Source organism: Arachis stenosperma, chromosome 2, assembly GCF_014773155.1.
Source record: "Arachis stenosperma cultivar V10309 chromosome 2, arast.V10309.gnm1.PFL2, whole genome shotgun sequence".
Taxonomy (NCBI): Eukaryota; Viridiplantae; Streptophyta; class Magnoliopsida; order Fabales; family Fabaceae; genus Arachis; species Arachis stenosperma.
Genome location: NC_080378.1, coordinates 7,500,588 through 7,517,660, shown reverse-complemented (window position 1 = coordinate 7,517,660; position 17,073 = coordinate 7,500,588). Strand labels below are relative to the sequence as shown.

Sequence of the window (17,073 nt, the reverse complement as noted above, 5' to 3'; positions counted from 1 at the left end):
ATACTTCCCTCACTTCATTGAAAGTTTAAACCTCCAAAGCTTGCAAATCCCTCACTTTCAAGCTTCCCCCACGTTCCTTCTTCACATCTTCCACTCATCAAAATATAAATATATATATATATATATATAGACACCTACCTTCTTAGTAGCTTGCATGTGTAGCAAATAATAATAAAGCTTGTTTTTTGAGGGAGTTAAGTTAAGTTAACCCCTTTGGAAAACAAGACAAGCTCTTATTATTGTTGCTATGGCTAAGTACAACAAGGAGAGAAGCATTAAGGTCCATGATGGTGATGAAAAGGGAAAGCAAGGAAGTAATAATAAAAACAATAATGGTGGAATTAGTAGAAAGTGTGCATTGTTGGTGAAGGAGCAACGTGCTCGTCTTTACATACTTCGTCGTTGTGCAACTATGCTTCTATGTTGGTACATTCATGGAGATGATTGATCAAAAACACTACTCTCAGCTCATCAAACTCAATCATCATGTATCCTCTTCTTTTTCTTCCTCTAACTACTACATCTCAGTTGCCAAAATGAATATGATGGTCATTTTCTTGTGCATGGGCTTTAATGTATCCTAGTTGGGGTTTATGGGCTTGAATTGGGCTTTTGTCTCCTATTTTTTATCCATTTGGGGAAAAGCCCAATTGGATTTTGTATGTGACAAGGAGACTTTTGTGGAAACCCTTTTGAAGCCAAGGTGCTGCTTTCAATGGCATATTAGCATGCCTGTTAATATGCTATATTTGGTTCATTCGAACATTGATAATGTCAAATGGTGGACAAGAACTCTTAAAAATATTGAGTATGTAAGTGGATAATTTATATGAATTTGTGATGTAATGTATAGGATTGAAGACTGTCCAATCCATTTGGGAAAAAAAAAAGGTTATCTGAGACTTTTTTTTTTCAATTGTTGCTTAGAATGAATGCATGAATAACAAGAATGTATAGTAATTAATTTAAATTGGTTAGTTTATTCATCTATTTAAGCAAATATAATTATATATCTTTAAATGGAGCTCATATTTATTATGAATTAATTTTTTATTTGTTAAGTTTGAAAATATTACAAAATAAAATAAAATAAAATAAAATAAAATAAAATGTATAGTCTTTTCAAGAGACACTATCCTTTTCTTGTATTATTCCATTATATATATTATTCATAAAGTTGTTCTACTATTGAAAATATTATGATAGAGTGTTTATTTTATTATATATGCAAGTTCTACTTTTTTTTTTCAAAAATAAATTTCCTTAAACTATTAGAATTTAGTTTAACTATTATAATTTGAGTTGGTTAAGTCTATTATGTAAGGAAAAATGTCTTTAACATCATTTTTTTAAAGATATCTATCACTGAATAGGATGACTAATTTTTCTTTTACGAATTATCTACTTGAAAATAAATTTTTTGGTCACTAAAGACAAAAGAAACACAGAAAAAAAAAATTATAAGAAAACGGACATATTTTCTACTAAAAGCTGAATCAAATTCTGTTGGGATAACAACCATTCCGTATAAGAAATATTACAATGCAAAACAATTTTTGCCATGTAATCCGCTGCCGCATTCGCAGTCTAGAATCTATTATACAGTTATTAGATCTTAATGGTGAGATTAAGATGAACACTCGAAGAACTCTGAATAATAGCATGATATGCATCGATGTAATCTGTTTCACAAATAATCTCTTTAAACTCATAATTCCAAGCCAAATAGAGACCACACATACTTAAAAATAAATGACTGACAACAAAATATTTTTATGCTCAAAATACAATTCAAACTCTTGAATTTATAGTTAAAAAATAAGATGATAAGCTAAGTTATAACCATGAAGTTATAATTTCTTCTTCTAATCTTTGGAGATTCCAACTTGACACCTTGTTGAATAGGGCTAAGTCTTGAATTGTTTTAAGCAAATTAAATTAGGAAGTATGTTTAAACTTAAAAAGAAAAATTTACTTTCACAAAGACTTTTAAGCTCAAACAAGATAGGCATGAGATAAGCACTCAACTATAGGTTAAATCTTAATTGCATATTTGATGGGGTTTCACAAGCCTCTAGTATAGTAGTAAATTAATAGTAGAAGCTAATAAGTTCTTAATAAAATGAGATTTGTTCCAATAAATAAACATGATTAGATTGTGAGAAGGCACCATTGACTTGACAACATTAAGTGTAAGGATCATGGAATGTTTGACTAAGGGATTTGATTGGACAACACAAATGTAAGTTCAATTCAATTCAAGTCACCATTAATATTGCTAGCTTGGCTTAAAAATGGCAAGCATATATCTTGGTCCATATGTTCTTTGTCATCACAAGATCTTCCATTTCTCAGACAGCTTAATCAAAAGCCTGACTTAGTGTCAGTGCCTGAGGCATGCTTTCACTATAAGTCTTCTCTTGTCATTTTAATCACATATGCCACTATACCAGAATCAAATCATATCCTGCCAAATTCAGCTAGAATCTGTTAAAGATTCCCTCCCAAACCAATCAGGGCACATTTAAATATTAAGTGAAGAGTCCACCAAAGATATGCTATGCAACTCTAATCCCTATGACTTTTAAATCTAGACTAACTTTATCGTCGAAGTGCCTTGCAAATACCAATCCCCATCTAACTCGAGATCGGACCCATCTAACTCGAGATCGGAAAAGATTAGAAAAAAGTCTCCGTCCACATCTAGAAAAACTTTCCAAAAAAGATAATGTTGAACAAAAAGTATCGAAAAACATCCACCCAAAGGTGTGCTGTCTAATCCTAATATTTATACTACTCGGACCCAAACTAATTGTGGAGTCCCTTACAGATATCACCCCTGTCCAGCTCGTGAACCATGGCAGATTGAAAGTATACCAAAACATTTGACTATTAATTAACCATAAATTTTAAAGATATTAACAATAATATAAAAACAAAATTCGCAATCTGAGTCTGTGCACCAGTGGAATAAAATACAGACATCAAGCATATGCTTTTTGAGGCTATTTTTATTTTCTTTTTCTTAATATTGTCTAGGTGATTTGTGCAAAATAGTAATGTAGTAACTTTCTAGTTCAATTATTGGCATATTTTGTTTTCTAAGGATTTGCACAATAATGCAATATAGAAATTCCAAAATTCAATCCCCTTTCTAGTTAGATATAGTACAAAATGATACTCAACAACGAGATTGAAAATCAAGCTCTTTTTTTTCTTAGCAAATATGTTGAACCTTTAGGGGTACTCTGCAAATGACATGAACAATAGTTAGATTTACAAACCCATCTACCATAGACTTTTGGCCTTTACACACTTAAACTATCTCACTGGATCTACAAAATTCTACCCTCTTCAATGAGAATTTTTCATCTTTTGTTTATCAATCCCAATCCTTGAACAGGAGCATCATGTAAAGAGGAACATTCACTACTGCAATGACAGTCATTGCTCGAATCGTGCGCAACAATCTTTGGAATATGAACTTCATCCTCGATTTGCCAGTTCTGGAGGGATGTATTCTTGTTAGAGGATCAACAGCAGTGCCTGAAATCATACCCACATTCACAGATAGATCTGCTTCCTGAGCTGCATTCTTTCTAGCAGTTGGTCTCATTACAGCATTGCCCCTGATAGCGAAAAAATTAATGCATAAGGAAAATGCTAAGATCAATGGTAAGGTAAGGTAACATCGTTGTCGATTTGTAGGAGAAATGTTTCAGGTACTCATTTTGTATTGTACACTAAATCTACTCGCATAATCGCCCCTACTAGATGAGGTGTAAGTTAGCCTGATGAACAATACAAAATGAGTATAATTATCATTACTTGGACTTTTAAGGTTTCATTGATTTGAAAATTGATTTTCTGTTATCATTACTTCTCAATTTTAATTACAAAATACCATGTTTTTGTTCTGTTTTCAGTGTTTCTTTCAGAAACAAGAACAAACATGAAAACAATGTGGCCTTTTCATAAATAATATCGAAAACAAGAAACAAAAACAGGCAACATTTTCTAAAACCAAGCATGCATTCATTCATTCATTCACAGATCATATCTTATTTTCCATGTATACAGAGCAACAGCAAGAATGTGGAACCGAAAATTTACCATTCCCCTACGCTTTGCTCGCTTGAATTCACAATAGGTGTGCTCCGTGGTTTCTTTACAAGATGCATCGTTCCTCCAACATCCCATATCATCTCATATTCATAGTTAGCATCCTCATCTTTCTCTTTCGCCTCGGTTCTAGATAGTATGCCAGATAGTATTTCTTTACAATTCATTGCTATGCTACGACATTGATGCCAAAGACTTGTGCTATTCGTCGGCCAAAGTAGGAGGGCGAGAATGGTCAGAACATACAGCACAGCATACCTGATAATGAAAGCAAAATTTAATTCAGCAAAAATTGCAAACTCAGAAAAACTCAGCTGAAAATTATATTAACATGATTATCAGAATTTGGGAGTTACCATATGTAAATGTGTGTTTGCAATGGAAGGTAACACAGTTGAGTCAACAAAGACTCTTCAGTAGCGTTTGAATGAGTTTCGTTGATAACAGACAACAGCATGAAAGAAGGGTACAAGTTTCCTTGTTGCCAGCTTATAGTGCCTAGAGTTTGCTGCACACAACTGTTAGTTCAAGCTGCCGAAATCTCAACGAGACCATCCAGATGAGAAGGTTAGGTTCTTACCTCTTTCACCGGCCCAAATTTGGATTGATGAGTGATGCTGCATTGATCATGATCATGGCCTGACAAAATAAGTTTCTGTAAAAACCAGAAGAACCGTTAATTCAAAAAGTTGTTTCCCTTGATACTTCATTATCTTCAAATTTTTCAGTCTTCTTAGTAGAGAAAAATATAAATGTGCGATAAGTCCATTCCACAGGATCCTTCAATCATGAATGAATATAGAATAATCCATTACTAATTAAATTTTTCTTGTTTTGATTTTTTCGACATTTATGTCATGGTGGAATGGAATAACCATGAAAATGAGACCAAGGAAAAGATAGATGACTCACCGGTTTAATAGTATCTAGTAAGTACTCTGTCGAATCCTCAGTGACATAATTCTGATACCTGTATGAACCGAGAGTCACATCAAACGTTGGAATCTATGAACCGCTTTTACACAGTTCATGCAATATTCACTTTTCAGATGGTTTCAAATATAAACTAACTTACGATATGTAACCAGTGCTACCAGACACAGTGTGATGTATCCTCTGAAAATATAGCAAGATAGACTCATTAATAGTTTCCATAAAGGCACACAAGAAAACATGCACACAATCCACAACATGTGCTTTAAGAAGCGAGAAACTTTACCTGATTGATGGGCGGGGAACTCCGATCAGGACCACAGGAAGTGTTATCTTCTCGGTATAAAGGAATGTGCGTTACTAAGACTCTTGGATGAACTCCATCATCTAGTAAAGCGAAAAAGAAACAGAGATTATAATGGGACAGATAATCAAAACATTAAATTATATGTATGGGATAGTTTATACCGACAGACATATTCTTCAAAAACTCCCAAGTTTGAGAAGTCAGATGCCTTTGTCGATTTCCTGTACGAAACATAATGTGTTCGGTGATTCAGCTTTTTGAAAATTCCTTAAGCAGCACTTATATATGATTGAGATTGCAATATTTAAGTTATGTAAATTATGTTATTAAATATTCAAAATATGAATGCTTGATTAAGAAAGAATTATATGACATAGTAGGAATAAGTTCCATGAGGAACATAGTGAATGGAATGATGCAGCAAGTGAAACAACTTGATACTACACAAATTAAGATTACAATCAATCACCATAGTTATACATATGAAACATTGACAGCTCAAATTTATAAGGCAAAATTCATTTACCATCCAGAGTTTGTGAATCAACGGCAATGAAATCCACTTTTCCAACTGTAAATCTGTAGTTCCTGACCCCGAACTTTTCTTCATAGCGCTGGATAACCTATGTTCATGTAATGATGAAATTTTGAAGCAAATGAGAAATCAAAGGGAAATACACAATCAATGACTCAATGTGATTAATCTTGTAGTTCTTGCACTTTAGGCATCAAAATGTAGATAAATAAGTATTTAAAAGACCTGTGGTTTTGTAGAATGATGACTTTCATAGCCAATATCATGATTTCCAGGAATGTAGAAAACTTTCATGTCATTGTATTGTCCTTGTTCATTCAAACCAAAGATATTTCTAAATCGACGATAAGAATCCTGCCATCTATCCATCCAAAAGTTAGAGAATTTTATTGAACATGTTGAAGATACAGCAATCAGCGTAGAATTTCGGGACGTAGAAAACCAAATTTCGAGACTTACTCTTCATCTGATAAATAAGGACCTCCATCAAAGTAATCACCCAAAAACAATATGGCATCGGGTTTGAAAGGCATGACAGATGCAAAGAACGATCTACGCATGTTTAAATCAGTGTAGAATTCCGCAATCTCCAAGGGACGTGATTTCGGAGGAAGATGAAGAGAAGTTCTATCCATCAGCTGTTATATTTTTCAAAAGAAAAAAACAAAAAAAAACCTCAGAAGAAGATTAGAGAGATGCACATTCACATAAACATACATTAACAAGCATATGCAATGCAATTATAATTCTTGCTTTTGAATGAACAAATCCAAACCTGTGGATCCGCAATAACAGCAACTTTTACATAATCAGATTGTTTACTCCCACTATCTGTTTGAACCTGCAAGTATTCAAAAATTTATGTTATTTAATTATGCATTTCACTATGTTTACAACCATTGAAGCTTCAGTCTCCAATATTTTTTAAACACCATGAATCATCAAACTCTACAATGTTCCACAATTCCACATAAATTTTTTTCCAAAAAAATAAAAATTACAGATCCAGCACAATTATAACAATAAAGCTAAATACTTGAAATTCCAGCTATCATAACTATAACAATCACAAGTTTACAATGTCCCAGAAATTATTATTATTATTATTTAATTTTGCAGCTACAGTTTCATTGTTCATCAAATACACCCAACAAAAAATGAAAATAAAAATCTGATTTTGGCTGTGAACTATGAACAAGGTTGAAAATTGAGTGTGACCCAAAATAGATGGGATTGAAAAGTTGAGAACTTTAGGGTTTACCTTTGAAGAAGTGCGGTGAAGATGGGGCCATGAACATGTGAAGAATGGTGGAACCCAATAAGCAAACATTTCACCATATAGAAGAGTTAGTATCCATATGAGGCATAACAACAGAGTCAACTCTTGCTGCTTCATCACTTTTCTTCTTTCTTTCAGATCCTGAAACCAATGGAGAATCAATGAATGAATGCGGTCCCTCTCTTCTTTGATTCACCTCTTCCTTCTTCTTCTTCTTCTGTTTTGTTTTTATTTTTTATTTATTTATTTATTTATTTTTTTGGGAAGGGAGATCTTGTTTGGTTAAACTGCTTCAAGTAATTTAATTAATTTCTTTAATTTAATTAATTAATATATACTGTTTAGCATTCTTACAATTTAATTACCTAGAAAGTCTAGGACTCTAGGAAGATTTTTTTTTTAATTGAAAAGAAAACAAATTTAATTATTTCTCAACCATTGTGGGGAAACATTTAAAGTGATATAATTTGAAAAATATGATTGAACTTGAAAAATACATAGCATATGTCATAGATAATATTGTTTGTTACATTTAGTAGTTTCAATGCAATGATAAGGATTACTATCCATGTTGTTCATAATGCCAATTCTTAGTGTTGTTTTTTTTTTTTTTAACTCAATTTGTTTTTGACTTTTTGTTGTGATCCAATTGAAATTATTTGCTGTATAAAGCTAACTTAATTTTCTTTACTTAAAATTTCTCAGATTCATGTCATATAATTAATATTGGCAAAGTATTGCTTACATGTATAGTAAACCAACAATTAAGGTCACATTAGATTAAGTGAGTACAATAATTCTTTTGTTACATGTACTAATATAAGTTAGTTATTAAAAAAAAAAAGTAAAATTAAAAAACCTCTTCTACATGCAAGGCATGTGATCTCTAAATATTTTCAGCTTCTAAAATTAACACCACTAACCTTTGTTATCTTCAAGGTACAAAACCATGATGATCATGAACCTAGTGTATGTCTCAAGAATTGGCATTCATATAAGTGATGGAATTCCCTTTCGTGATTACCAATGGAAATTTTGGGCAATGTCACACACCAGATATATCAATGTTTGTTGTAGAATGCAATAATGGTTGGTTTATGGAGAAACCTCTTTTCATATAGTGTGTAACATGGAAGAAAAAGAGGAGGTTTAGGAGTAGTGTTGGCTCGTCTGGTTGACTTGCGTAATTCATTAAAAAATACGAGTCAGAGATAAAAATTTGGTATCACTGTAATAAAAAAAGTCTGCCTAATTCACAAGTTTTGGTAGATTTTGGCGAGACGATGGACTTGTTTGGGGAGACTTTTGGTTTGAAGATAATAATTAAATTTAGAAAGTTATTTATGTGTTTGTATGTGAAATATTTGTCCATTTTTTTAGGTTATAATTTGGATTATATTTGATTGATTATAGATTTGGACAATATTTAATTATATATTTTGGACAATGTTTATTTTATGTTGGACAATGTTAATTTTATTATTTTATTTTAAAAAATTTGATTAATAATTATATTTATTAGATATTTAGAATTATAAAGATTTTAGTGTTTGTAAATTTAAAAATTATAAATTATTAAAATATTTATAATATTATATATTTTTTAATATTTAATAGTTAAATATTTAAAAAATAAGAATTGAATCCGCCAATCTATTAATTTTTTTATATATTTTCTTTAACAATAGTTAGAGAGATAAAAATCTTTTAACAAAATTGATTAAATGTATCTAAGGAGAATGATTAAGGAGGGAAATGAATTTTCTTAATTTTTTTAAATAATTGAGGGAGTACTGATTTTGTAATATTTTTTTATGTTTTTTTTGTCTTATTTATTAAATTAATAATAAAAAAATATATTTTATTTCTTTGATTTAAAAAAAAATTAAGAAAATCTATTTTCGATTAAGGAGATGCTTTGGCATCTTACATTGATTATGATCCATTCTCAAATTCATTAAGAGATAACTATATGATTCTTTAATCCTTTTGCATTTAAGAATGTCTATGTTGAAAGCAAGACATCTAAAGCCATCACTTTCAAATATAGTTATGAGATTATGCCACTTTTGGTCACTACTTTAAATCATTCTTCATAATGATATATGTATATTTTTAGGAGACTTAACTACTAGTGGGCAATATTGTTGGTTTTCTTATTTATTTCTGCAAAATAATGTGCTTTAAGATATTATCACATATAAACATTATTTATACCAACATTCAAACACTTGGCTTAACTATCTATCTCAAGTATCCCTAAAATGTTTTTGCGCATGCATACCATTAAAACTCTTCAAATTAAAAATTGTTGTATGTAAAAGTTGGATGGCCAATAAGTGTTAGAAGCTCTGCTACTTAAGTTTTAGTTATAGCACATGAAATGAACCAAAATCTTGAGTGTTTATTCTACTGACAATAGCAGATAAGATAGTCTAAATTTAGACTCTATTCTAATTTTATTTAAAAATTTAAAATATCTCTAAATTTAAATTCTATTTTATTTGCGAGTTAAAAATTCTTTAATCTAAATCTTATCTCCACTCCAAAGTTTTTCACTTGATTTTATTCACAAAAAAGTTAATTATTTTTAATTAAACACAATATTTAATTATTTTATATTTTATAATCTTATCAGTAAAACAGAAAATATAAGATTAAGTCTATGTTAAAATTAAAAAATTTATGTAAAATTACAAACAACATAATTTTTAATTTATTATTAAGTCTTTACTAATATAATTTTAACAATATATACTAGAGTAAACTATTAAAATGGTGCCCGAAGTTTATATTGATGATAAAAAGAACTCCAAAAAATGCTAACAACAAATAAAGTTTTGAAAGATTTAAAAACGAGACAAAAAAAATTAGATATTAAATATATTCTAAAAAAATACTTTAGAGATCATATTTTGATACAAATTTTTGCAATCAATATTAGAAAAATAAGACCTTTTCATCATCAAAATTTGGTAATTCTATATCAAGTGATTTTTAAAAAAAAAAAATTATTGTGAATTATCACATTTTTTTGAAAAATACAAAAATATAGAGATCAAATTTTGCTTCGAATTTTTTTTGTATACTTTTTAAATATTTATTCAAATGTTGCCACAAAAATTCAAATCAAATTGGATAAGTCGTTTGCTAAATAGGAAAATTTTTTGTCACTTCAAAAAACATAATTATTGATTATTTTTATCATATTTTCAAATCATTCATGAGTTATTTTATGGTCATGGATAACATTTTGCAGGGAGTTTTTTGTTAGCAACTGTGGATACCAAATTAGCAGTTAACTCATATATACTAATAAATCAAGGGTGCCAATAGATTTGATAGGATTAATCCTAAACTCGAACCCTATCCTACCCGCAGCTCAATCCGGATAGGATTAGTGTTGCAAGACCTAGTATTTATCAGTTTATCCGTACTTATCAGAGAAAAATGTTTTCTTCTTGCAGGTTCTGTTGAAATTATAAAGCAAGTGCCTTAGCTACTATGGTATAAAACTGTATATGCTATTGGTTTTTTCCTATGCCTCTTTATTTGACATGATTTCATGCACTTAAGGGAGCATAGTGTTTGTATATTTTCTTCCCATTTTGATTCTGCTGTTGGTGAAAGGTTGTTAATTTCAAATTCCATGCCAATGCCATTATGTGTTTCACTGTCCCCACCACTGAAAATGAGACTCACATTTGATGGAAGGGAAAGACTTTCTAGTCTCTACTCAAATACAACCAAAACCCAAAAAAGATGGATATATAATTATATATAGAGTCAATATGTGTAATCATGAACAATTTTAATTGATGATACACCTCCAATAAACTTTCAACATGTTCCTCTGTTGAATATGCATCACATTTCACATCCTTCAAAAAGATATATCCACAAAGAGGAACATAATTTTAAAAAAAAAATGTCAATTTTGCTTCCATTGAATCAATCTTTTTTTCTTTTTCTTTCTTTCGATAATTCGAAAAAAAGTCTTAGATTAACAGTTGAGTTGCCTCCATATGACAACCATTAATGTAATTATCAGATTAAGCTGCTTACATTACATCCTTTGGGTGCAATCCTTTTCCAAACCCTTGTGCACCGGACTGCCCTTTTCTATTGATTATTCATTCAAATCTTGACACTCTGAAGTGTGAGTGGAGACATTATTAAATCCATGAGGAAGATTATGATCTTATACTACTCTATCTAACATGCCATGTCACACAACATGATCTTTAGTAGTTCCTATACATCTCAAATCATAGTCATTCATCCCTTTAGTGGTTTATGAACTTCTGCTTTTGATTTTTTGTCCTCTAGTTTTGTGTGCTTCTTGATACATATAAAACTTACAAAGTAACTAAAGGTAGCTGCTGAGAAGTGAGAATCATCTATCTGACAGTGTTGAGTACTAGAAAGCATGAAATCTTCTCTGTAAAAAAATTTAATGTGTCAAATTCTGAATTCAGCTATGATGTAAAATACTTTAGAATCATATACTGTCAAATCAAGTAGATAATAGGATATGAAGAACACTGCAATATTTGAGATTGAGAAGTACAAGAATTGATATAAGAAAGGCTTGTAGAGACTATAGGATGCTATGTTATTCATCATAAAAAAAAAGAGACATCATTTATTAGAAGCTCTTTTATTGTGAAGTAATAGTTTTCTGCACAAACATTATTGAACATTAGTTCCTAGAATACAAAGTCCTTCATCAGTGTAAAATGGATGATCACATAAAGTTACAAAAACTTTCTAGCAACAATTTACAGTGATAAAATCATGATAATCTGTACTTATAGAAAAAAAAAAACAAAATTTTCTTTGCACAAGTGTATACATATATATCTATTGTCAAAGATTTTTTGTTGGAGAAATTTTTTTGCTTGGATGATACTATGTTGTTCGCTTGGACAATCCTACATTCTTCAACCATTCAACAACTTCTCTGATGCTTGGTCTCTTGAAAGGATTGTGGCTGACACACATACATGCCACATCAAGAACTTGCAGCATCTCTGCTTCATAGCCTTTTCCTCTCAAAAGAGGGTCAAAAACTTGATCTTCTTTCCCTTCAATTCTCATTTGTTGAACCCAAGCAACCAACTCTCTTGACATTTTCGGCTTGCATACATCGACCGGTCTTCTTCCGGTGAGAAGCTCTAGCATGACAACTCCAAAGCTATACACATCTCCTCGTAGAGTTGCCACCCATGCTTGTCCATACTCAGGGGGAATGTATCCTAATGTGCCTACAAGTTCAGTTGTGACATGAGTTTGATAAGGAAGAATCAACCTGGACAAGCCAAAATCAGCAACATGTGCCTCAAACTTTTCGTCGAGGAGTATATTGCTCGACTTTATATCACGATGCACAATATGTGGCTCGCATATCTGATGCAAATAGGCCAAACCACAGCTTGCCCCTCGTGCAATCTTTAAACGAGTCGGCCAATCGAGTTGAGAAGCGCCATCCGCCTTTTCATGCAGCCAGTAATCAAGACTTCCATTCTCCATGTAAGTATACATCAGAAGCCGAAATCCATCATGGACACAATAGCCTTGCAGTGCCACCAGATTCTCATGTTGTGCTGTGGACAAAGCCTCTACCTCTGCCTTAAATTCCCTCTCCATGAGGCCTAAATCCCCTGAAAGCTTCTTGATGGCTAGTGTAATTCCATTTGGTAATGTTGCCTTGTAAACCAAACCGAATCCACCACATCCTATTATGTTCGCCTGGCTGAAATTCTCAGTTGCTTTCAAGATCTCAAATATGGTAAGATCCTTGGTTTCGTTCGCTTTGTTTGGGAACAATACCACTAGGCTGGCCTCCTTGTCAACCTCAGGATGAACACCACTGTTGGAGTATGGAGAAACCGATCCAAGTTCGATCTTGTCATGGTCTTCTCCGGGATTGATCCTTCTCTTGGAGAGTATCCAAAGTGTCAGCACTGTCATGATGCAACCAGTGCCAAAACACACTGCAATAATAAGTCCTAATATTACTTTTCTGTTTGTGCCGCGATGAGCTTCAGTGCTGTTAGAATTCTGTTGAGTAGGACAAGAGCGCTGAATCACTGTGCCACACAATTGCGCATTCCCTTCAAAGCTGGAGGAGGAGAATGTATCAAATTGTCCACCAGTTGGTATCCGTCCTTGGAGATTATTGTTTGCTACACTGAAGAAAGACAAGAAATGCAACACCTTGAGCGAATCAGGAATTTCGCCAGATAAATGGTTTCCGGAGAGGTCTAGTTTCTCCAAGTTAACCAAGCTTGAAATCTCAGATGGTATATTGCCAGAGAAGTTGTTGCTCTTCAAATCCAGCTGATGAAGGACCTTCAAATTTCCAATCTCAATTGGAATACTGCCACTGAGTCTGTTCCGTCCCAGATACATCACTGGTGGCAGATTGGAAAGCTGATTATATTGCATCTGGGAAACATTGTTGGCATCGGCAAAAACCGGTAACTCCAAGTAAGCTCTTTCGACTTTATCATTCGCCTGTTGTGATATCAGTGCTGGCAGCCTTGTAAGCTCAATAGGAAATATTCCTGTAAGGTGGTTAACAGACAAGTCCAGGTAGAAAAGCTGAGGAAGTGTACCTAACCAGGGAGGAATCGAACCACTGATTTCGTTAAAGGACAGGTCCAAGACCTCAAGCTTTGTCAGGTTCACAAGCCAGCCTGGTATTTCGCCGGTGAAACTACAACCTCCAAGTCCTAAAACTTGGAGCTTCTGGAATCCACCTGTGTCTGCTATGTCAACATCACTAGGTAACTTTTCATAGAAGAAATTTTTTGAGAGCATCAGAGTTTTAAGCTCCTTTAGCCCTGTGAGAATTCGCAGAGCCCCCGTGATGTTTTGCAGCTGGTTCCTTGAAACTGCTAGGAAAGAAAGGGATTGAAGGCCAATAATCTCATGCGAAATCTGTCCCTCGAGATTATTGAACGCTAATCTCACAGCTGTAAGATTCTTGCATGCATAGAGTGTTGGTGGCAAGATGCCACTGAAGTTATTGTTGCCAAGATCAAGTGTTGTGAGTTTAAGGAATCTTGAGAAGTTGAACGCTGAGAGATTCCCTTCCAATAAGTTGACCCTTAAATTCAACACAAGAAGATTGGCACAGTTCATCATAGATTGGGGCAAGGTACCAGTCAAGTTGTTAACATGAAGGAGCAAACTCTGCAATTTGATGAGTTCACCAATCCTTGGTGGAATTTTTCCTGTTAAATTATTGGAGTATAGCTCCAAAACTGTGAGGTTCGTGAGGCGAACAATGCCATTGTCGATTGTTCCACCAAGCTTGTTCCGGGGCAAAGAGATTTCTGTCAAAGAAACAGCATCAAAGACATCAACTGGGAGATTCCCAGTTAGTTCATTGAATCCTGCTCTAAACTTCTCGAGCTTTGAACACGCTCCGAGCCCCGGCTGAATAGTATCACCAAAATCATTGTAGGAAAAGTCCAGGAATCTCAAAGCCGAGGAGTTATGATCATTGATGCAAAAGAGTGAAGTTGGAATTTGACCTGTGAAGCTGTTATTGCTAACATTGAAATACACCAAATTCCCTCCTGCTGCTATATGCTGAATGAGAGAATGTTTCAATGTTCCATTGAACAAATTACTAGACAAATCAATCTCCTGAATCACAACACTTGTATTGGTATTTCTATTGCTAGTTTTGTTACTATCAACAAAGGGTGATTCTGGCAATTCACCAGAGAGCCTATTATAGCTTAAATCAAGAACAAGCAAATGATCAAACAGTTGGTATAGGTGGTCAGGGAGGTTACCAGATAACTGATTATGTGACAGATTAAGGTATGATAGACCTTCAAGACCGGTCAGAGATGGCGAAATTCGGCCGAATAATCCTCTAAATGGAAGCTCAAGATGTGTGACTCTGAGATCCAAATCACAGGTAATCCCTTCCCATTTGCAGCAATCAGAAGAATTTGACCAATTGAGAGAAGCATGTGTGGAAGAGATTGATATGTTGCCATAAAAGGCCAATAAAGAATCTCTATCATTCTTGTTACAACATGAAACTTGATGAATCAAAAAGAAGGAGAGAATCAAAGGCAATACAATAACAGATACCATCAAATTAAAACAAGAAGCTTGTGTCATCACAACTAAACAAGAATCAAAGATTGATTAAGAGGGAGTAATAACAGTTACAAGTTGTTGAAGTTGAAGTGATGATGAAGGTGATGAAGATGAAGAAGAAGAAGGAAGAGGGGAACACAAGGAAAGAGAAGAACCAATGTGGTGAGAGATTTTTGGGTTGGCATGGCTAATGAGCATGACCATCCATTGACTCTGCAAAAACAAATCAAAGGGTAAAAAGAAAATACTTTTCTTTTTCTTTTTTATTTTCTTTTCTTTTTCTTGTGGGGTGTGACGTTGACAACAACTAGTAGAATTTATTAATATGGCGACTATTAATAATAATAATAAAAAAACTCCCCACAACAATATAATTGCACGTTTGACTCAAATTTGATTTAATAACTTTTTTAAGATTAAAATAAAAAAGAGATAAACTCTATTTGAATTCTATCTTAAGAAAGGAAATATAGAGAAAAAGATTTTTATAAATGGTATATATTTGGATATTAAGATGAAGACAAAACCATTAAAATTGTCTTTGTTTCTCTAAAGATGTTTCTGTATTTTTGTTTTTATAAATACTAAGGGACACAAATTTAATTGAAAAAGATAATAAATATAGGAATAAAGATAAAACTTTTTGTTCTGTGATAAAATTTGCTCAATTTCTTATTCTATCTAAAAAATTTGAAGCACAAAATAAAATCACAAATTCTAATATTTTTATCTTAAAATATTTATTAAATATAGTCTCCAACAGACTAACATAAAAGATTTTTCTTTTAACTTTTTCTCAACTAATATTTTAAGTATATTCTCTCATTTTACATTTATTAAGTAAAAACAAGAAAAAATGTAAAAAAATATTAAATAGCTAAAAAAGTTATAGTTCACAACACAAATTAATTAAGAAAAAAAATTGAGAAAAATAATAAAAATAATAAAATGTTAGGTCAATATATAAATAATAAAAATTTATATGTAATTAACTTTATATAAAATTAATAATTAAAAATTATTAAATAATTTAATAAATTTAATTAAATTATTATTTTTTAATAATTTTTATCTAACTTCACCTAAAGTTAATTTGTATTTATTTTTTGTATAAATCTATAAATATATAAAAAAAATTTTAAATATATTGTTATACTGATATTTTACTAATTTTTAATCATTAATCTTAATTATAAAATATAATATATATAATTAAGATCCACAATTAAAAATTATTGAAATATTGATACTACGGTACACTCGAAAACTTTCCAAATATATATGTATATGTGTATGTATAGGTGTATGTGATGAACGTTTGTTGTGAGGTACACACGTTGAATGTGATTGGTACTAAGAAAGTTGTTGCTTTTGTGAATGATGAAATTGATGATCATCTCATGTTAGACAAATTCCACCTCTTCCACCACTCGCCGCCCCCTCACCTCACTCATCCCCTCCACCCTCCTCTCTCTCTCTCTCTCTTCAAAAGTAAACGCTTCATTTGTTTTTTATCAATGCCAACCATCCACTATCTCCTTTTTTTATATATATTATATATAAAAAATGTTAAATATATATATTATTTAATTTATTTTTAATATATATTTTATATAAATTATTAATTTAATAGTTAATTTTTTATTTATACTTATATTATATTTAATTAAATAATACACATTAAAATGTTAAATTATTTAATTAAATATATTAAATTATTTATATTTTTTGTTTCTTTTATATTGTACCATACCTCAATTATATTTACTA

At 31.8% G+C, this 17,073-nt stretch overlaps 2 protein-coding genes across 2 annotated transcripts; both read right to left on the bottom strand.

Annotated features, from left to right (window-relative positions):
- Positions 1–3,133: 3,133 nt before the first annotated feature.
- LOC130960441 (uncharacterized protein C630.12) lies at positions 3,134–7,390 on the bottom strand. Its single transcript, XM_057885836.1, has 13 exons — positions 7,159–7,390; positions 6,673–6,738; positions 6,357–6,535; positions 6,123–6,258; positions 5,889–5,985; positions 5,524–5,583; positions 5,342–5,442; positions 5,198–5,238; positions 5,035–5,092; positions 4,703–4,777; positions 4,479–4,630; positions 4,114–4,380; positions 3,134–3,629 (listed from the first exon to the last, which is right to left on the bottom strand). Exons 1-13 carry the CDS (start codon positions 7,291–7,293, stop codon positions 3,383–3,385), a joined length of 1,614 nt encoding a protein of 537 aa, XP_057741819.1. The 5' UTR covers positions 7,294–7,390; the 3' UTR covers positions 3,134–3,382.
- A 4,412-nt stretch (positions 7,391–11,802) lies between these two features.
- On the bottom strand, positions 11,803–15,519 carry LOC130960780 (tyrosine-sulfated glycopeptide receptor 1). The gene has a single exon (XM_057886241.1). It carries the CDS (start codon positions 15,322–15,324, stop codon positions 12,088–12,090), a length of 3,237 nt encoding a protein of 1,078 aa, XP_057742224.1. The 5' UTR covers positions 15,325–15,519; the 3' UTR covers positions 11,803–12,087.
- Between the last annotated feature and the right edge of the window lie 1,554 nt (positions 15,520–17,073).

Bases quoted from the DNA above. Each gene is read 5' to 3' on its own strand.
- LOC130960441 (XM_057885836.1), bottom strand. From the start codon at position 7,293: ATGAAGCAGCAAGAGTTGACTCTGTTGTTATGCCTCATATGGATACTA. The intron at 6,739-7,158 runs GTAAACCCTAAA...GAATACTTGCAG, and splicing joins TTCACCGCACTTCTTCAAAG to GTTCAAACAGATAGTGGGAG. The intron at 5,584-5,888 runs GTAAATGAATTT...TGTTTCGTACAG, and splicing joins TGATTCACAAACTCTGGATG to GAAATCGACAAAGGCATCTG.
- LOC130960780 (XM_057886241.1), bottom strand. From the start codon at position 15,324: ATGACACAAGCTTCTTGTTTTAATTTGATGGTATCTGTTATTGTATTG.